General features: G+C 50.1%; 7 protein-coding genes across 7 annotated transcripts; 5 read left to right on the forward strand and 2 right to left on the reverse strand.

Moving 5' to 3' along the window:
- Positions 1 to 558: 558 nt before the first annotated feature.
- On the forward strand, positions 559 to 2,689 carry PEX2_042890 (2-isopropylmalate synthase; the record flags this gene model as incomplete). Its single annotated transcript, XM_016741564.1, has 5 exons — positions 559 to 566; positions 624 to 768; positions 827 to 1,701; positions 1,763 to 2,468; positions 2,522 to 2,689. 5 exons carry the CDS (start codon positions 559 to 561, stop codon positions 2,687 to 2,689), a joined length of 1,902 nt encoding a protein of 633 aa, XP_016603574.1.
- Positions 2,690 to 3,445: 756 nt separating this feature from the next.
- PEX2_042900 (putative AMP binding domain protein) lies at positions 3,446 to 9,787 on the reverse strand (the record flags this gene model as incomplete). Its single annotated transcript, XM_016741565.1, has 7 exons — positions 3,446 to 4,400; positions 4,457 to 5,060; positions 5,113 to 5,322; positions 5,374 to 9,329; positions 9,372 to 9,394; positions 9,451 to 9,655; positions 9,750 to 9,787. The coding sequence occupies 7 exons, from the start codon at positions 9,785 to 9,787 to the stop codon at positions 3,446 to 3,448; spliced, it is 5,991 nt and encodes a 1,996-aa protein (XP_016603575.1).
- A 616-nt stretch (positions 9,788 to 10,403) lies between these two features.
- PEX2_042910 (40S ribosomal protein uS7) lies at positions 10,404 to 11,415 on the forward strand (the record flags this gene model as incomplete). The annotated part of the gene is made up of 4 exons (XM_016741566.1): positions 10,404 to 10,537; positions 10,791 to 10,974; positions 11,035 to 11,149; positions 11,213 to 11,415. The coding sequence occupies 4 exons, from the start codon at positions 10,404 to 10,406 to the stop codon at positions 11,413 to 11,415; spliced, it is 636 nt and encodes a 211-aa protein (XP_016603576.1).
- A 494-nt stretch (positions 11,416 to 11,909) lies between these two features.
- Positions 11,910 to 14,374, forward strand: PEX2_042920 (SDA1 family protein; the record flags this gene model as incomplete). The annotated part of the gene is made up of 4 exons (XM_016741567.1): positions 11,910 to 11,956; positions 12,049 to 12,084; positions 12,159 to 12,446; positions 12,502 to 14,374. The coding sequence occupies 4 exons, from the start codon at positions 11,910 to 11,912 to the stop codon at positions 14,372 to 14,374; spliced, it is 2,244 nt and encodes a 747-aa protein (XP_016603577.1).
- Positions 14,375 to 14,835: 461 nt separating this feature from the next.
- PEX2_042930 (uncharacterized protein) lies at positions 14,836 to 15,558 on the forward strand (the record flags this gene model as incomplete). The annotated part of the gene is made up of 1 exon (XM_016741568.1): positions 14,836 to 15,558. The coding sequence occupies one exon, from the start codon at positions 14,836 to 14,838 to the stop codon at positions 15,556 to 15,558; it is 723 nt and encodes a 240-aa protein (XP_016603578.1).
- Positions 15,559 to 16,020: 462 nt separating this feature from the next.
- Positions 16,021 to 16,314, reverse strand: PEX2_042940 (uncharacterized protein; the record flags this gene model as incomplete). The annotated part of the gene is made up of 1 exon (XM_016741569.1): positions 16,021 to 16,314. The coding sequence occupies one exon, from the start codon at positions 16,312 to 16,314 to the stop codon at positions 16,021 to 16,023; it is 294 nt and encodes a 97-aa protein (XP_016603579.1).
- Positions 16,315 to 17,294: 980 nt separating this feature from the next.
- Positions 17,295 to 20,101, forward strand: PEX2_042950 (CocE/NonD family hydrolase; the record flags this gene model as incomplete). The annotated part of the gene is made up of 6 exons (XM_016741570.1): positions 17,295 to 17,373; positions 17,453 to 17,842; positions 17,890 to 18,038; positions 18,091 to 18,176; positions 18,248 to 18,487; positions 18,550 to 20,101. 6 exons carry the CDS (start codon positions 17,295 to 17,297, stop codon positions 20,099 to 20,101), a joined length of 2,496 nt encoding a protein of 831 aa, XP_016603580.1.
- Positions 20,102 to 20,125: the final 24 nt, after the last annotated feature.

Here is a 20,125-nt window from a genome sequence, read left to right on the forward strand (position 1 = left end):
TATTAGACCGATCTTTTGCCGAATTCGAGTCCTCAATCTAAATTCTATCCGATGCACATCAATTGATTGCGTCCAAACAATGCCCGCGGCTATCCTCGGAGTTCATGCCTCAGGCAGAAATATCTCCGATGTTCGGGGTCCCTCTATGGAGACAGGGGCAGTAGATATTCGCTGCAAATAGCTGTAAAGTGAAAGAAAAGGTAAGGTAAATGATCAAAGTAGATCGTGGCAACCTAACAGAAGTATCACAACCTCATCATCATGTCAATTATTGCCGATCCATCACGCCCTTCGACCAATGTGAACATCACGTGACTCCGCTGTCGGCGCCGAAAAACTCGGCGTCATTGACGGGGCCATTTGAGTCACAGCATATTCCCCATTCTTAATTGGCCTTCTTTTCACTTTGGCTATAAAAGAATCCTCGTGTCCATATTTTGAAAGCCAATTTTTGTTTTTAATCAAATCAATCTTGACTCTACTTGGCCTAACTATATCTAATACCCTACTTTTTATCGCCTCTTATCCACTTGCCCCCCGCGGTACCCCGCCAACACCATGCCGATGTATGTTGGAATGACTCGACTCCAATTTGATATTTTTACATACTAACATCTTAAAAGGCTCAAGGACCCCTCAAAAAAGTACAAGGCTTTCAAGCCCGTGAATCTGCCTAATCGCCAATGGCCCAACAAAACTATTGATAAGCCTCCTCGCTGGCTGGCAACCGATCTGCGTGATGGCAACCAGTCTCTGCCGGACCCAATGGTATGATATGATGTACCGCTCACTGCTATTTCTCATATTGATTGGATTGGTTCTATAGGATGGCGAGCAAAAATACCGTTTCTTCAAGATGCTCGTGGACATCGGCTACAAGGAAATCGAAGTGTCCTTCCCGTCTGCATCCCAAACGGATTTCGATTTCACCCGTCGTCTGGTCGAAGAGCCCGGCCTCACACCCGATGATGTCGCCCTGCAGGTCCTGGCTCCCTGCCGCGAGGATCTCATCCGTCGCACAGTCGATTCCCTGAAGGGCGCCAAGAAGGCTATTCTCCACATCTACCTCGCAACGAGCCCCTGTTTCCGTCGCATCATCTTCAACATGGATCACAAGCAGAGTCTGGACCTGGCTGTCAAATGCACAAAGTACGCCCGTTCCATCACCAAGGACGACCCCTCCCAAGCTGGCACAGATTGGCAATTCGAGTTCTCCCCCGAGACTTTCTCCGATACCGAACCCGAGTTCGCCGTGGAGGTCTGCCAGGCTGTTAAGGCTGCTTGGGAGCCCACAGCAGAGAAGCCCATCATTTTCAACCTGCCCGCCACGGTAGAGATGGCCACCCCCAACGTCTTTGCTGATCAGATTGAGTACTTCTGCACAAACATGACTGAGCGCGAGAAGTTCGTTGTTTCAGTCCACCCGCATAACGACCGTGGCTGCGCTGTTGCTGCAGCTGAACTGGCACAGATGGCTGGTGCCGAGCGTGTAGAGGGTACTCTGTTCGGCAACGGTGAGCGTACCGGAAACGTGGACCTGGTTACTCTCGCCCTGAACCTGTACACACAAGGTGTCTCGCCAGGCGTCGACTTCTCGGACATCAACGCTGTTATCAAGGTAGTAGAGGAGAGCAACAAGATTCCCGTCAACGAGCGTGCGCCATATGGTGGTCAGCTCGTGGTGTGCGCATTCTCTGGAAGGTTTGTTTTCCTTTGTTTTCCCAATTGCACTACTCTTTTGCTAACCTGGTTTGAAATACAGTCACCAAGATGCAATCAAGAAGGGCTTCAAGCTGCGCGAAGATGGCGAGGGTGCCGACGAAGACACCGAGTGGACAGTCCCATACCTGCCCCTGGATCCCCAAGATATCGGCCGTACCTACGAGGCAGTCATCCGCGTCAACTCCCAGAGTGGAAAGGGTGGCGCCGCCTGGATTATCCTGCGCAGCCTGGAGCTGGATCTCCCCCGCGCGCTGCAGGTCGAGTTCAGCAAGATCGTGCAGGAGAAGACCGAGGCTGTCAGCCGGGAGCTGAAGCCCACCGAGATCGTCAACCTCTTCGAGGAGGCTTATCACCTCAAGTCAAACCCTCGCTTCAACCTTGTCGACTACAGCATCACCACCGATCGCTCACAGTCCCCTGCTCCTCCCCAGCCCGGCAAGGCCCTCAACACCAAGAACCTCAAGCGTCGCTTCACCGGTATTATCGAAATCGACAACGTTCAGCACGCCATCACCGGTGTCGGCCCAGGTGCTATCTCCTCCCTGGCTACCGCGCTTTCTTCCCTCGGTATCGATCTCGATGTCCGCGACTACAAGGAACACTCCATTGGTCGCGGTCGCGACACCAAGGCTGCTACATACATTCAGTGCACAGCAGCCGGCAGCAATCAACAGGTGTGGGGTGTTGGTATCCACCAGGATGTGGTCCAGGCCTCTCTTATTGCGCTGCTCAGCGCTGCCAGCTCAGTAAGATTTGGTCCTTGATAATTTTCTGCATTTCACCACTAACATGCGTTTAGTTCCTCGCCTCCCGCGCTGGCTCTCCCGCTCCTTTCCGTCCCATTCGCTCCAACACCCTCACTAACGAGGACATCGAGGCCCTCGAGCAGCTGGGCGGTACCCCTGACGCTGCCACTTCTAACGGTGGTCTGAGCGCCAAGGTCAACGTCCAGCAGCCAACAAAATAGGCTGAAAGCCCGGAAATAAATGTTAAAAAGAAAACAAAAGCTTAAAAGTGATAACAATAATGTGAATACCATGATCAATTCGAATCAATATGTTTTCTTTAACGATTAGTTCTCGGATGTAGCATCGACTTGGCTGGATATAGGCGTAAACTTGAGAGTCATAATCTTCCATTGCCGCTATTTATGCATATCAAAGGATATCTCGAACACATTCCAAGGCATCAGAGACCAGTGAAATCAAAGCTCACGACCTAAAAAACCTCATCTAACCCCATCCCCTCTTCGCACTGGGTCCATAAGAATTGAACGTCTGCGGCCCCTCCGCCGAAATGACATACCCATTCTCACAAGACGGGATAGAAGGGGATGACGTACGACGTCTGTTAGGACGAAGAGAATATTAGGCTACTTGGCAACAACTAGAGGAGTCGATCAGTCGGAGTATAATGATACAACATAAAACAGACGTGCAGTATAGAAATGATCGGCAATTGAGAGCTTGTGGATGTCGAGGATGTTAGGGTGGGTCGTGTATATAATAACGATCAACCAGGAGAATTTATCTACAACATTCGAACGAAGAAAGATGTATACTGGGTATGTACAGATTTCAAACATAAAGCTAAGGTATTGGGGATAAAGCACATAAAGAGGACGCAATGCTGGGGAGAAAAATCATCAGAACTGTCAAGCAAATATGGCCTAGGCAGCCTTTTCAATGGCAACAAATCATTTCAAATCAACAATGCAAAGCGCTCAATCCAAGTTCAAGCCTCGTAGTTGCCGGTGCGGTGCAGCATTGTTGCTGCCCGTGCGGTGGAAGTCATGCCCGTTGTCTGCACCTGCTGCCGACTGGTACATGAGAGCTTCTTGGGGCCAATCATCGATTCTCCCGCTGTCCTGTGTGCCTGGACGTGTTGGCTCAGCATGAGCTGTGCCAATAGCCTGGCCGTTGTTCTGGTTCCATCCCTGATGGCTAGGATGCGGCTCTCGTCCCGTTAAGGGCTGTTCACCGTTAGGATATCCATACGCTTGAGAGTGGGCGGGCTCGTCGGCCATGTCAAAACTGAACCGGAAATCGCGGTCCGCGTTGGCGGTACTCGCGGTGGAATCCAATGTGTCGTAGTGATGATCGTCAAACTCCGTTACGATGGTGGCGGACTGTGGCTCCTTGATGTGAGGCACAGCAGAGTTAGGCTTCGGGACAGGAGTGGCAACCAAACCATTGTCAGTGGCACTACCAAGTTCATGCGGCATAGACCCAGCTCGGTCGCTGAGATAACTAGCCGCGGGATGACTGGTCTCTACCAGTGTCACCCCAGCTGGGGACCGAGGTACACCCGCGTCGATGTCCGGATTCATGGAAGACTGTCGGATGCTGGTGCCCATGGTGCTCCCAGGTTTGGAAACTCTGCTCATACGATGTTGAGGCATGTCCGCAAATGGGCTATCGCCCTCCAAGTCACGAATGCTGAATTGAGCAATGGTTCGCAGCTTCCGGGTAACCCATGAGGCGAGAACCTTTCCGCGCTGCTTCTCGCCCAGACGAGAGCGGGGGAAGTCGCCGTGGGAGACGAACGCGACAATATCCGCAACAACCTGATGTTCCATGAGGATAGCATCAACAATAACGGGGACAAGGGAGGCTAAATAGGCCTTTCGGGTAACCTCAACGACGACAACAACCAAGCCGCCGGCTTGGAACATGGCACTGGAAATATCATGTTAGCCTCTATATCTGATCTGGGAGGAATGCCATTCACTTACCATCCTCCATTCACGATGTTGCGGTGGCAATTCTCGACAGAGTTTTCAATGTCCATAGGGAAGTGGTTGAGTCCGTTGACCTCGAAGGTCTCGCCGATGCTGCCAAGGAGGAAGAGTACTTGCATATCAACTGGCTGGCCGCCAGGACCGATCGGCCGAGTAACGGTGTGAAGGAAACCAAGATCACCAGTACGGACATAAGGTACGCTGGGATCGCCGTCTGCAACTCTGCCGTTCAACCGCTCCGAGTCAAATTCTTGCTTTGATTTGTAGAATCCCTGAGCACAAGCGTCGGACTGGACCCAGATCTCACCATACTCTCCGACGTGCGCAAGAGTGCAGGTCTCAGGGTTCACAATCGCAATCTGTGTATTGACTGGTACCATACCCGAATCTTGCAGCAAAAGTGCGGTGGGATCGGCATCGGGATCCACGGGGTAGATAAGACCTTGACGAAGGCTTCGCAGGTCAAGCCATAGCTCGATCGGCTCAATGCACATGTATGATCGTGTGGTAATCATTGGGTTGAGAACGTGCGAGTAAATGACGTTGATCGAGGTACGGTCCAAGCTGGCGTTGGCGAAATGTAGGCGTACCTTTCCATCTGTGTGATCGGGTTAGCTTCTCTTCTGGTCTGTAATAGCGATGACACATACAGATATCCGTTCTAGGTCGGCCCTCTGCTGAAATCATGAGGTTCTTCAGTTCTTGTAGCTGGAAGCCCTTTCCAGCCATAGCACTCATCGCGTAGTCCAACATCTGACTGGTGGCGTAAGTGTCCTTGATCTTGTACCGAGCAAGTGTTACGAAGAGAGTCATTGGGTTTTGAGCGAAGTCGACTGGTGAAACGAGATATGTAGGTGCACCTGGGGTAATATGTTAAAATGAAAATCTTCATAGATTAACAGCAGACTTACCGACGAAAATGCCCATCAGGCAAGTGTGTAGGAACCCGAGACCCAGGGTACTTCGGACGCTTCCAAGCACTGGCCTCGAGCTTGTCATTTGGCAGGTTTCTTTTTGGACCTTGCACATGCCCATGATGGTTTCATGAGAAATTTGCACTGAGATTCTTCGTTGATCCGGGGTCCAATAAGTCCAGACCAGAGCGGGCTGGTTGGCCTGGAGCCAGGTATCCTTCACAGTGTAGCCGAGCTCGCGACATCCGTGGGACTGTTTCGAGGGCTTTGTGGTGTTGTAAATAGCAGGCACACCAATGCGAAGAACTTGGGCGGACTGCTTGATATGCTGCGACACAAGCTTCTGCCTCATGACATGGTCAACCTCGGTATTAACGATGATGGCCTTGACGTTGAAGTCGCTGATGATGTGCAAGAATGCAGGGGCATCCTCTGAAAGACGGTTTTGATCGATAGGAGCCATCGGGATAACAACAGCACCCAAGCACAAGCAAGCATGAATAGCATAGATGTATTCCTCTGAGTGGGTGTACATCAGCACGATATGATCTCCTGGTCGTACCTTCACTTTGTTCTTGAGGTAGGTCGCCACTGCAGAGACTTTTAGGTCAAACTTCTTCCAGGTGACGCCTTTTCCTTCCTTCCCACGGCCATCGATAGAGCAGTAAGCCAGTTCTTCGGCTTGGCGGGAGACTCGCCATTGAAGAAGGTCGACAATGGTCTTGAAGTTGTTCAATGGGGTGGAAGTTCGGTCATCCATCACCACATCGCGATAATCCACACCCGAGTATTGCTTTTCCTGATAGGCAAGCAAGTCTTGTCTTGATGACAGAGCAGTAGGGGACCAGATCCCACCCTCGGGGTCAACACCGACGGGCAGATTCATCACTGATCGCTCAACTCCGAACTTGACATGCACCGCTTGCAGCATACCGGACTCGAAATCTTTGCGGCAGAGCATGTTACCAATTTCTTGTCTGCCGTTCTTGGTGACGCGCGGTAGACTGTTTGGGGCTGTGAGCAGAACACAATACACCCGCAGATGATGCTCTTGGTACAATACCTCCATACACCTCTCGGCGAGGGAATCGAGGAGAACCGAGTCGAGCTGCCTCGGTGGACCACCAGAAGTGGTTGGCGCCGTCGAGGCCGAGTAAGACTCCAAAACAATAACCGGAAGATGTTCTTCATTGACAAACACATCAAACGCAGTACAATCATGAATTTTCGGCACCTTTTTAAGAATGCTGACAGTTAAATGTTGAACGAAGAAGTATCGATGTTCGACAATCTCTTGGCCGTGTTCAACCCACTCGACCTTTTGACGGAGACGATCCTCATAGAGACCAAGCACGAAAAGTCTGCCCTCAATCACACATCCGAGCAGACCAGTGCGCAGGAACTCAGGTTCCACGAGTATCGGGGTCGGGTTGGGCTCTTCAAACTTGTAGGGACGAGCGTGGAATATGGCCTCTGTATGTTTTGGCAATGCCCAGAAGCCACCAGAGAGAGAGGGTGAATCAACCCAAATCTCACCAATAACATTTGGCGTACAGAGGAGATTGGTCTCCGGATCGACGACGGCGAGAGTTGCGTCGGGAATTGGGTAGCCGAAAGCGCCAACGCGTACAGCATGCGGCATACTGCTGGCGTACTTTCGTGCATCCTCGCCCATGGCCAGCACCACCACTTCATTGCTCTTCAAGGCCTCTTTGTCTAAAAGGACTTCACTGAGCTCGTTCTTGGGGCTCTGCTTGACCGTAGAAACTCGTGACCCACCACCCAGAAGACTGCTTCCGAAGGCAGTTTTAGTCTCGGATTTGGTAAGGCTCTCGTCTTCTTTCTTAGAATCGTCACGACTGGCTGGGTCCATCTCATGGGTCAAAGCACATCCCATTCGCTCTTCACCACCGAGCCAATCACGCATACTAATGACCATACCTCCATGTTCTGGCAAACAGAGCATTGGAGCCACAATTTCTCTAGCCCGTGGGTTCCTCATTGGACGAAGCCATCTGTCTGCCAGAATTTCATGGAACTCAGGGTCGAGAGTAAGGGTATCGATGAGACAGATTTTGACGCTGCTGAAATTAGGCTCCGAGTTCTTCTTGAAATGTCTTGTTGACATCGGATCTTGCTGGTAGTTATAGGTGGCGATCTTCAAGCCGGAGTAATCGGTTGCCATGACTGTTGCCTTGTACTTGGTGATGAGATGGGCATATAAACCGGGTGTTTCTACCGCCCGGTCCTCGTGCCAAACGGTTGTGTGGCCACCGTAAACGGTGAAGAGAATGGCCATGATCATGCCAATTCCTTGTCTTGGGTCGAGGTAACTGATGATAGTTTCTCCCTTAGTGCCAAACTGCTTGGCGTTTGACTCCGTGGGAACCGTAGAAATGATCGCACTTAAACATGCCATTTGGTGCATGATAGTCCGGTGGCTCATCACTACACCACGCATATCACCCGTTGGGGCCCTTGCGAACTCAATATAGGCTAGATCAGGGACCTGCAGCGCAGGCGTATCGTCCTTCTTCTTCGGATGGAAACTGCCGAACTCATTCGTCTTCCACCATTCAACTCCTCTTGGCCAACTAAGTTTTTGTGCTGTGATATCGCGTTGGAAGTTCTTCAAGTTGTTCTCGGTTGTCAAAGCCAGATGTGCCTGGGTTGAGGTGAGCACGACATTTAGACTTGTGTAGTCATCCAGACTATTGATAGGTACGGCGACAACTCCTGCAATAAAGCAGCCTAACAGCGCCACAGCGAACTCGATAATCTCAGCTTCGCGGTAGATGAGAGCGACGCGGTCTCCACGATATAGATTACTCTTATCACGAATGACTTGAGCAACTTTTTCTGCGCGGCTAGATAACTTTTCCCACGTTATCGATGCGACCTCCTTGCCCTTTGAATCCAGCACCCAATATGCTGCCTGCTTGGGGTGAGCCCGAGCACGATGCCGTAAGACTGTGGGAAGGTTGTCAAAGTTGGACATGGGGACATTTTTGTCGTGTGGATCGTTCAATGCGAAAGGAATCTCCCGAGGTTCGAGGGGAAGTAGATGCTCAATAGCCGGTCCATGCTGAAGTTCCGCCGTGGCAGGCATCAATGGCGGGGCCATGTTTGCTGTTGGCGAAAAGGCTTCCCCGGACTGAGAATAACGATGGAAGCCACCTCCATAGCTATCCCTATAATCGTCATGTTGTTGCCCTGCAAAGTCAGAAAAATAGCCTTGTTGGGAATCAAGCATTGTCGAGCGTCGCGTAGGTCCTCCAGATGCTGGATCGTAATGTGCCACGCCGTCCTCCGCGTACTCGGGTTGAGCGTGCTCGGCGGGGGCATACTCCTGAGGATATTCCTGAGCGTACTCCTGGGTATACTCGGGCTGAGACATATACTCGGGCTGAGAATTGGGGTTGAACGCGTAGTTTTGACTCATCAAAGTTGCCGTTCTGGAGCCATCCTGGACTTGTGGCCCTGGGATCGGGGGTTTAGGAAGGAATAGGGAGTCGTAAGAGCTCCCTGAGGGCGCGCGATCATGGGCCTGGAGCATGCCCTCTCTGTTATGAGACCCTAGCGATGCCTGCGACTGATCCTGTGGGTGTATACCGGGACCTTGACCATATCCGATGGCCCCGCTGCCCTGTGAGCCATTGTAACTGCCTGCGTAAATGGGGGAAGCGATGTGTGGCAGGGAAGAGTCGGCGGTTGGTGGGCGAACGCTCAAAATGGCTGGCGGGGCCATTCCAGGGCTGGTTGGGGTTGCATCGTAGCCAAGACCGGCCTGTTGATTGACCTCAAGGGGTTTGTTGGGACCGAAATATTGCGAGAGCAGGACCGTACGTCGCTTCTGGTAACTTGTTGCTGTTAGTTCTCCAATGTATCTGCGGGCCCAAACAGCCTCTGTCAAAAGAACCGTATCTATGACACGGAGCAATTGGCTTGTGACACTGCTTATGGCCAGGGATATTGTATCAAATCGAATCGCTTACCCTTTCTCGGTGATATCGCCCTCCTGTCATGGATCATGCATGAGCAAAAGGATACAACAAGTGTACTGAATGTACATACCTCCAATTCTCGATCTAGGTTCCGCAAAGCGGCCTGGATCTCGGGAGACTCTTCCGCCATCTGGAAGGAGGGTCGGGAAGCCTCAATTCGGGGGAACGTATCAAAAGCGCGGGGGAGGGATGGGGGGTACGTAGTCAAGAACACCTCATCGCAATGAGCGTCTCGAGGGCGCAGGAGGGGGGTGGCGGATTTGCCAAGTGCAGCCCTGATAGCCGCAGATTGTAATACCGGGGTGTAAGTCGAACAACAAGTCAACCCGTCGTGTCTCTGGTCGCCGCGCAAGACACCCGCAACGTCACCCGCTAAGGCGGTCAAGCGAGCCGAGAGCCTGAGACATGCGATGGAGAGACTATAGCTCCAAATATTGACTGTCTCAGTTATATATAGAACATGAAGAGAACATTCTACATTCATCAATATACCATGAAAGCCTATTACATCAATTTCCGATGAAGATTGTGGCTTTTCAGGTACTACCTAACTTAAAGGTATCGCGTGTCCTGGTCCATGCTCGGAACTACTAGGAATGAAACACCACTTTACACCAATTCGGGACTAGGTTCGTGCATTCAAATGGACGGTTTTGTCTTGAATTGTACATATATAGGATTCATGTTGAATCAAAGTCGGACAGTATTCAGTAGAATCAGGAGAAAGTCAGTGCGATCAATATAAGCATGGGAGTATTTGGTTTTCCCCGGTGTCGGGTGCTGATCATCTTAAAGTTTGATTCTTCAGGCAGAAAGGCAGTAAGGCAGTAAGGCAGCAAGGACGCAAGGCCACAAAGCATAAATCAGGTGATCTCCACTCTCAGCCTACCCTAATCACATGACCCCCGCACAACCTAAGCGAGTCACACCAATTTCTTTCTTGGATACCCGGAACCTCATCGACGTTCAACCACCAAACGACAACCCGGTCATTTTCCCACGAACCCCTCCCGCACAGTCAACATGTCCGACAACGGGGACGTCGAGGTCGCCGCCTTCCCTGTCCTGCCCAAGGAGGTTCTGGCCGAGCAGGGCAGCATCAAGCTGTTCAACAAGTGGAGCTACGATGATGTCGAGATCCGGGACATTTCCCTGACGTGAGTCTTTCTATCAGGTCCTCTATGCGCCGAGTGAATTCCTGTTGTGTGCGAGAAAAAAACGAGTCGAATTGGTGGAATGGCAAGACTTTTCGACAACTTGAAGGGGGATATCGAAATTATTCATTGGAGGAAACACAACACGCCATGGAACTGGTTTTCTCTTCGCACACAGCAGGAAATCGACGGCGCGCACAAGGACCGGCAATTGCGCGACTATCAGGTTTACAGAGGTGCTGACCCGCCATCACAGCGATTACATCCAGATCCGCTCCCCCGTCTACCTCTCCCACTCTGCCGGTCGCTATGCCGCCAAGCGTTTCCGCAAGGCTCAGTGCCCCATCATCGAGCGTCTCACCAACTCCCTCATGATGAACGGCCGCAACAACGGAAAGAAGCTCCTGGCTGTCCGCATCGTCGCTCACGCTTTCGAGATCGTATGTGCTACTCCGACCGATTCAACGATTCAATTCAGTCACTAATATTCAATTTCACAGGTTCACATCATGACCGACCAGAACCCTCTCCAGGTCGCCGTTGACGCCATTGTCAACTGCGGTCCCCGTGAGGACTCCACCCGTATCGGTTCCCAGGGTACCGTCCGTCGCCAGGGTATGTGATGAAAAAAAAGTCTTATCTCGCCACCTCTGATATCAAATACTAACTCCCTACTAGCCGTCGATGTGTCTCCCCTCCGTCGCGTGAACCAGTCCATCTCTCTGCTCACCATCGGTGCCCGCGAGGCCTCTTTCCGCAACATCAAGAGCATTGCTGAGTGCCTTGCTGAGGAGCTGATCAACGCCGCCAAGGGTTCTTCCAACTCCTACGCTATCAAGAAGAAGGATGAGCTCGAGCGTGTTGCCAAGAGCAACCGGTAAAGGGGTTGTGTTGGATTTGTTCTCCGTTTGGTCCTCTGTTTGCGTATACTGGAGTGGACGGGGTTTTAACCGGGATTCAGTGGATTCGCATGCATCTGCAAGGCTGTACATAATGTGATACAGTCAAGGAGGAAGCACGATCTTAAAAGGGAACGCATTCGGACGGCTTTCTTTGTAGTTGTGATGCGATCATGAAGACCTTGGGTCGTAAAGAGACCCATTTCCTAAAAAGAAAAAATTTCTTTTATTCTCGTTTTTGAACGGATCTGGCAATATAGATTGTAGAATAATACATGATCCAAATGATCCAAATGATCAAATGTCAAATATCTTAATGTTTACACCTTTTGATATTTGATAGTTCTAGCCAAATCAGATATTGCCAAGGTTGAGATTTTCCATCGCTTATCGATACGGAGAATACGGAGAAAAAAAAGTTTCGGACCTCCAACATACCTTTTCCCAACCACCACAATCTTATTTCCAACTTCAAAATGGTGAAAAGAAAGCTTGGAGCCTTGGAAAAGGTCGAGGCTGATCTGTATGTCTATCTTGTCTGAACCGATGCGCCCATGATCAATCAATCAGAGCCTTCAGTCCGTGATGCTAACGTATTTTCTTTGCGATTCGCAGGCCCAATTTGCAGCACAAGATCCGCAGGGATCCTAAGTAAGTTATAAGCAGAGATTTCTTATGATATATTGCGCTCGATCGGGAACTAATTGTCACTTTCCGTTATCCAGGTCTTATATTGAAGATTTCCGCGCCCAACACTACCAATATGAATCCCATCGTGAGATTTTCATGGCGGCGCCCTCATCCGCTACGGATACCGGTGTGATCTCTCTTCGGGATCTGATTGACTTCATTTCCCATGTGGCGGACTGTTACCCAGGGATCTGTAAGGATTTCCCCCAACAGCTCATTGACATGCTCATGCAGCACCACCTGGTGTTGGAGACAGAGTTGCGGGAGAAGCTGGTTGGAAGTTTGGTGCTCTTGAAGAAGAAGGACCTTATGGACTCAGCAACGTACGCAGACACCCTCTCATTACTTCCATACCATTCATTCTAACCACTACTCCAGGCTCCTCCACACTCTTTTCCCCATCCTCATTTCTACACCTAGCAAGACCTTGCGTGCTCTGCTCTTCCAGAAGATCCTCTCTGAGCTGCGAACCGCAAATGCAAAGACCACTAACCACAAGCTGAACCGAACTATGCAAACCGTTCTATTCAACTTGGTCACATCGGACCGCACATCGGCTAAAGGCCTGTGGGCGATTAAGATCACCAGAGAGCTATGGAAGCGCCAGATCTGGACCGAGGCCAAAGCCGTTGAGATCATGAAGGAGGCCGCTTTGTCACAAAACGAAAAGGTCATCATCGGTGGAGTCCGTTTCTTCCTCGGTGGTGATAAGGAGCGTGAGGAATTGGAGGACGAAGACAGTGAGGAAGAGGTCAATGTTGGCCAGGTTAAGCACCAACTTACCATCAACAAGAAGACCAGAAAGAAGGCCCGTGTCGCCGAAAAGGCCATCAAAGCGGTCAGGAACAAGGAGCGCAAGAAGGGAAATCCTGCTCCCCTCAACTTCTCCGCGCTTCATTTGCTCCACGATCCCCAGGGATTCGCGGATAACATGTTCTTCAAGCACCTCCAGAACGGCAAGTCTAAGTTGAAGCTGGAGCAAAAGCTCCAAGTCCTACAGCTGGTCTCCCGCCTGGTCGGCTTGCACAAGTTGCACATTATGCCGCTCTACTCTTACTTCCAAAAGTTCCTTACCCCCCGCCAACCTTCCGTGACTTCGTTCCTGGCATCCCTGGCCCAAGCCTCCCACGACTTGGTGCCCCCTGATGTTCTTGAGCCTCTGGTTCAGAAAATTGCAAATGAGTTCGTGTCCGAAGCATCTGCCGGTGAAGTTGCGACAGCCGGTCTGAATGCCATCCGTGAAATTTGTGCCAGACAGCCTTTGGCTATTGAAGAAACTCTCCTGCAGGATCTTGTCATGTACAAGAAGAGTAAGGATAAGGGTGTCATGATGGCCTCCAAGGGTCTCCTCAGTCTTTACCGTGATGTTGGTGCGCAGATGTTGAAGAAGCGTGATCGTGGCAAGGAGGCCGCAATGAGTCTGCGCGCTGGTGACAGACAAGAGAGACGTTACGGTGAGCAGGCGGCTGGTGAAATCGAGGGCCTGGAACTCTTGGCCAAGTGGAAAGACGAGGAGCGTCGCAAGAAGAACATCGAGAACGGTCTTCCATCTGATGCCGAAGATAACGAAGAGGAGAATGATGAAGCCGACTGGGCAGCCTGGAACGTCGAAGATGACGAGGACAGTGATATTGATGGAGAATGGATCAATGTGGAGGAAGATGTTGACATTGTACTGAGCGACTCCGAGGATGAAGGCAAGCCGGCATCAAAGAAGGCCAAACAGGAAGACGAGGCCAAGAAGGACACCGAAAAAGAAGCCGAAGCCGAGAAAGCCATTGATTTCATGAAACTGGCCACCACCCGCATTCTCACGCCTGCCGATCTCGCCAAGCTTACAGAGCTTCGCGCCCAGGCAGCAGCCGATGCCACTCTTCCGGGTAACAAGGGCCGTGTTGCTGCCCCATGGACCTCCCGCCATACCGATGACCCATTGACCGCCAACGAGATCGAGGGTCTTGCTGCCCTATCTGCCGCCAAGGCTACTCGTGAGGAACGTATTGCCCACGCCAAGGAGGGCAAGACCGACCGCTCTGATCATATGAGCAAGGAGGCTCGTCGCAAGGAACGCAAGGAGGAGCAAGGAAAGAGTACCACCAACAAGGAGAAGGCGCGCAAGAAGAACTTCCTCATGACGCTGGGCAAGGCGCGCAGCAAGAACAAGAGAAGTTTGGTGGAGACCCGTGCTGTGCTTCGGGCTCACGTCGATCGTGGCAAGAGAGGTGGACGCAGAGGAAACGTTGGCCAGTAATTGGCCTTTTTATGTCCTTTTTTAAAAATAATGATTTGTTATATACAGCACATTACTTTTGTCATTTCAGGCTCGCAGGATAGACTATTAAAGAGCATATACTACCCTCATGACAGCCCATGGTTTTACTGCATTCGCATCCTATCAGTAATTATAAAAGGATTTCCTGCATACTTAGAAAGATAAACGTATAAATGAAGTCCACCAATTAAATGTACTCGATTGGTTCTAAGACGCGATATGAGTGGGGGTAATATACGTTGATCAACGCGTACCGCGTTAAGTGGCGTCCCGTTGCCTGAGCAGCCTCCATTTTGCATTTTCCCTTTTTTCTTCCCCCTCGACACTACACTACGTCACTCCCTCGTGGGCATTTTGAATACTACTCTACGATCTGAAATCTCATACCTATTTTTATCGTTCAAAGACATATTCCCCGTGTCCCAAACCCCTTTTCCAAAATGCCACCCAGCACCGCCGACTTGTCGAAGCGCCGCCGCTTCCAACCCCCCATTACAACGTTCTTCACATCTGCCACAGAACCAGTGTCTTCAGCCACACCTGTTGTGTCGCATCACCATCATTACGCAGCAGAAACCTTCTCTGCCCACCCCGTCGTGCCTGCCAAAGTTCAGTCCTCACTTCTGTCCGTCGGAATGCGGGTCCGGAAATCTGTCGCAGACGGATATAGAACCCACATGTCCAAGACAGAAGAAAAGGCCCCACTCCCTACAGCTGTTGCTCAGATCCCTCGCGCTCAACCCTACCATGGTAGTAGACCCTTTGAGCTGTCACCGTACTCTGGCACTGGTAAATCCTCCTTCAGCCACGATGACTACCTCGTCACCGACGACGGCGATGCATACTCGATCCCTCCAAGCAGCCAAGACTCGACTGTGTCACTTCCCTTGGGCGGTCAGAAGCGGGCTTTGGAATTAGATGGTGATATTCTCGTCGATGAGGATGTTGATGAATCTTCCGACAATTTCGGCGCATCCTGGCGGGAGAACTCATATGGACGAACCATCCTGTCCCCTAATTTGGGACAGAGTCGTCGTATTCTTGCTGTGAGTCACAGTAAGATTGAACAGCCCACTATGGACATGGATGATTTTGAGGAAGCTACATTCCTCCGCCGCCGCGAGGAAGTTGATGCAGAGGATGTGCGGATGTACGGTGCTTGAACTGTTCGTTCTTGCTTTTCGTTTCCCTTGCTTTGCGATCCACTGCATATCTTCTTGATTGTCCTTGGATCTAGACTCGGCTCGATCTCTTTTTCCAGACTTTTATTATACCCACTGTTGTTCTATCTTGTACATATTATCTTGTATCATTATCTTTTTCCATCTGCAGAGCAGTGAATGTTATTTATTACGTTTATTATCTGGTCCTTCTAGATTCTAGTAATTAGGCTTGTAGTTAACTTCAGGGTTTACTCCAACAGAAAGTAGATGCCATGCTCGCACCTGAAAAATAATCAGTGTAATTAATATCAGCCAGTATAGATCCACACTCAGACTAAGACTGAAATTAATAATACAAAAAAATAAAGCAACCAGCCAATGAGACACATTTTATAAATAAAGCAACAGCGTGTATCCCTACGTCCCGATATATAGTCCCATGTTCAACGTTATATGCCCAAATCACCAACCTAGCAATCTTGCCCAGTATACTCGAATCTTCCAAAATCGCGGAAGTCGGAGCGGAGGATTTTCTGATAGTACCAAAACATTCTTCTTTTTGCGAGGATGATAATTATCATTGTTGACAACGGTAATGGCATCCTTTAAGGTAGCACCGAAATTAGCATCAACGTCGTCGAACTGTCCCAACTCAATATCTGGATCTTCTTGCATGTCCTGCATATCTTGCTTGAGCGAGTCCTGATTAATTCGATATCGAACGAGAGGAGTTAACCAGGAGTCACCGGAGGCCATGGGATCGAGCGTATAGGTGTTTAAGATATTTTAAATGCTAAGATAGAGAAAACAGGTACGGAGTGTTAGGCTACATATATAAGCATTCGTATTTACATCGGTAAATGCACTAGTAGCAAATTGCCTTTCCCCTTCCGATTAATTGCCGCTTTTGGCCACGGGGTAGTGAAGTATATTATATGGCCCACGGTTTATATACAGCACTTTTCATTCCAAGGACAGTTACATGTAGTTAATTGCCCACATATGTAGCTGTATGTACCGGAGTATAGCCACGACTTACCCGACTGGGATACCTCCATTTTATAAGAGCCGGGCTCAGGCTGGCTTTGCCCGAGAATAAAGATTCAAAGATAATTAATCACCATGAAAATGCGGGGCAGTCTGGACAGACAGTTTTCAAAGTTGGACCAGATCAAATCAGCCTAACTCGAACTATAAGCGGCCCCGTCGGCCCCGTCGGCCCCAGTGCGCCTTCGGGAGATGATCGCGGGAATTGGTTCTTCATAAATCTTCTGTAGAAGGTGTTTGGAAAGCCTCTTGTAGATAATATAGATGTACTCTATCTAGCATCTAGGTAACTCAAAAGACGTCTGGAATAGATTAATGCAAGTGTTTGAAACAGTTATTCCCGCTTCCTACTCATCGTAATCGATTTCTGTTTGAATTCTTGCCGCTTAACTACAACAAATGATAGAATATAATAATAAAAATTCCTTTCTCTTATTTCAGTACGAATCTGCATTGTCTCCTCGAAGTCACACACTATTAAATAGCACCGGACCTGTACAACTAGCCTGAACACCATATCTGAGATGTCGAGCCGACGGGGAATGCATCCATACATTTGGCGTTTGTATAACTAAGCGGAGGTTGCAGAGCCGTTCTCCGACCCGAAGGCATCTTATATAAATCGTTCATTAGTTGTGGTTTAAAACTTCTTTTTATTGACCAGAAAGGTTTTTGATTCCCTTTACATCATGAGTAACTCCAGTGAACATGTCCAGCGAACTATCCAGGAGCTGGAGAAAGCCAAACGTTTGGGCACCTTTGTCCAAGGTATGGAATTTCCAGATTGGGAGTACAGAATGAGATTCCGTACAAGTCATAGTACTCTAATGAAAGATACGTGTAACAGCCAATCACCCCATTCTCCACGGATTGCCTCCGCCGTCGGAGTCAACAACCCAGCGTGATGGTATGCTTATCCATACCGACGTGATTATACCAACACGAGATGGCACGAAATTGCGTGGTAATATCTTCCGTCCGGCCACCCAGTCTTCTGAAAAGCTGCCAGTGATTTTGAATTACAGCGTTTATGGCAAGGATGGGGCCTTGGAGCCTTGTATCTTCCCCAAGGGTAGCCGCTTGGACAATGGTCGCTATACTTCGTACTATATCTTTGAAGCGTGTGATGCACCCTGGTGGACCGAGCGGGGATATATTGTTGCCTATGTGGACGCGCGTGGCTCATTCCAGTCCGAGGGAGATAAGAGCTATTACTCGCGAGATGTTGGGTTAGATGGTGAGAATCCCGCTGAGCACTATATGCGGCTTTCACACTGCTGACAGGAGGCTTTCCCCCTCACTATTTAGGATACGATATTGTTGAGTGGCTTGCTGCTCAGGAATGGGCAAATGGAAAAGTTGGAATGTATGGTGCTAGTGCCTTTGCTATGATTCAATGGCTAGTCGCGGCAGAGCGGCCACCCTCACTTGCGGTAAGACAAGACTCCTTGACTTCGGTGTCTCTAGAAACTCATTCGGATTTAGGCAATTCTACTCTTCGATGATATGACGGATTTATACCGGGAGATGGGTCGCAAGGGTGGAATCCCCGAGACCCAGTTCATGTCTCAGTATGTTGCCTTCATCCTCTGATCTTTTTTCCTTCTAAATTTTTGATACTCATGATTTTACGCTATATTAGATACCCGTACCAATTTAATTGGGGAAGAAGCCTTGTTGAAGACGCTTCCAAGGCACATTATGAACACCCTTATTTTGACGAATATTGGGAAAGCAAAATCCCGCGGGTCGAAGAGATCCAATGCCCTGCTTATATCGTTTGTGGCTGGGGAGACCACGCCATCCACACTCGTGGCACATTGAATGGATGGAGGAGAATCGGTTCTGCTAACAAATATCTAGAGATCCATTGTTACCAAAAGTATGCTCTCCCCTTACTCAGTGTCTTGTGTCGCCGAGCTGGATTGCTAATTGGCTATGTAGATGGGAGTACACCCTCACCGAGGAATCTCTGATGAGACAGAAGGCCTTCTTCGACACATACTTACTAGAAAAGGAAACCGAAGTCAAGTTTTGGCCTCCAGTTCGATGGACAATGCGAGAGAGCTTCTATAACGCCGAGTGGCGCTATGCTCCCACTTTCCCATTCCCTGGAACGGCGTATGAAAAGCTCTATCCCACCCCATCTGGTGGTCTATCCCACATTCCTCAATTGACCGAGAGTCGGGTCTCATACGACGCCCAAGCTGGGGAAGTCACCTTTGAGATCCCTTTCTCGGAGTCCTACGAATTCGCCGGCCACGCGAAACTGCGGCTATGGGTGGAGGCAGAAGGCGCGGACAATATGGATATCTTTATCGTTTTGAAGAAACTGGATGAGAACGGGAACGAGGTGCACTTCCCATGGCTCACCATCATTGAGGATGGACCCGTCGCGTTCGGGTACCTCCGTGCCTCACGTCGAGAAGTCGACGAGATCAAATCAACCGATTTCCAGCCCTACCACAGCCATCAAAGGGATCTGTTGCTGGAGCCAAAGCAGATTGTTCCAGTCGACATCGAGATCTTGCCCACGGCCTGCCGGTTCCGGCCTGGTGAGACTTTGCAGGTTCACATCTCCGGCCATGATTATGGGAATTACCCGACCGCCGTCACCATCGCTCGACACAGCGACACTGCAAATAAGGGCACTCATATTATCCACTTTGGTGGCAAGTATGATAGTTTCTTGCAGTTGCCTCGCATACCACCACTCCCTGGCGCCGCGATGAGTCGTAGCAGACCAGTTAAAATGACACTAATCTCGAATCGCATTACCGGGTGGTCAAACGAGAAATTCCTGGAGGAGTTTACTCAGGTTCATGGCGGCATGACCGAGAAACTCTCCCATGTCGTCCCATTCCTGCGTTCTTATACGCAAGTTGTTGGTGTTCCTCGATTGCCTCTCACAACATTCTCCACCAACCACGCGGCTTTCGAGGTTGCCGCCGTGCTTGCCTGGTCTAGTCTAGCCAAGCTGGCGGGCTCCTTCAAGCATCCGGCCTACAAAGCGAGTGCCGGAAGTCACATCTTCACCGACCCCGTCTTTATGGGGTCGCTCAGCCAAGAGGTGCAGGAGATCATTTATGATCCAGTTACCTACAAACGTCGCCAAGATGCGATTGAGGTGGTCGTATTCCTCGCAAGAAACTCCGGTGTCGAAGCCGTCTCTGATGCTGATTTGGAGGCTCGAAGTAACACCGTGAGAAATGTCGGCCAAGGGACTGGACTGCTTCGTTACGTTCTGAATCGGGACGTCACCCCTCAAGATTACAACCTGCTCTTCAAGGATACCCCGTTCATTATTGGCAGCTGGGGTAGTATTGGAGCCATGGAACAGTATTGGTTCACGGACAAGAAAGCCGCAGTGGAATTCTTTGCTGATTCTGCCCGGAACAAAGTCTTACAGCAGCTCCCTAGCTCCTTCGACCCAAAAAACACTTGGAGTGTTGCCGGTAAAGAGAATCGCGTCTTCTCAAAGGACTTGCACTTTTGAGGAAGCTCATTAGCCTGGCCCCAT

This window comes from Penicillium expansum, assembly GCF_000769745.1.
Source record: "Penicillium expansum strain MD-8 chromosome Unknown contig143, whole genome shotgun sequence".
NCBI lineage: Eukaryota > Fungi > Ascomycota > Eurotiomycetes > Eurotiales > Aspergillaceae > Penicillium > Penicillium expansum.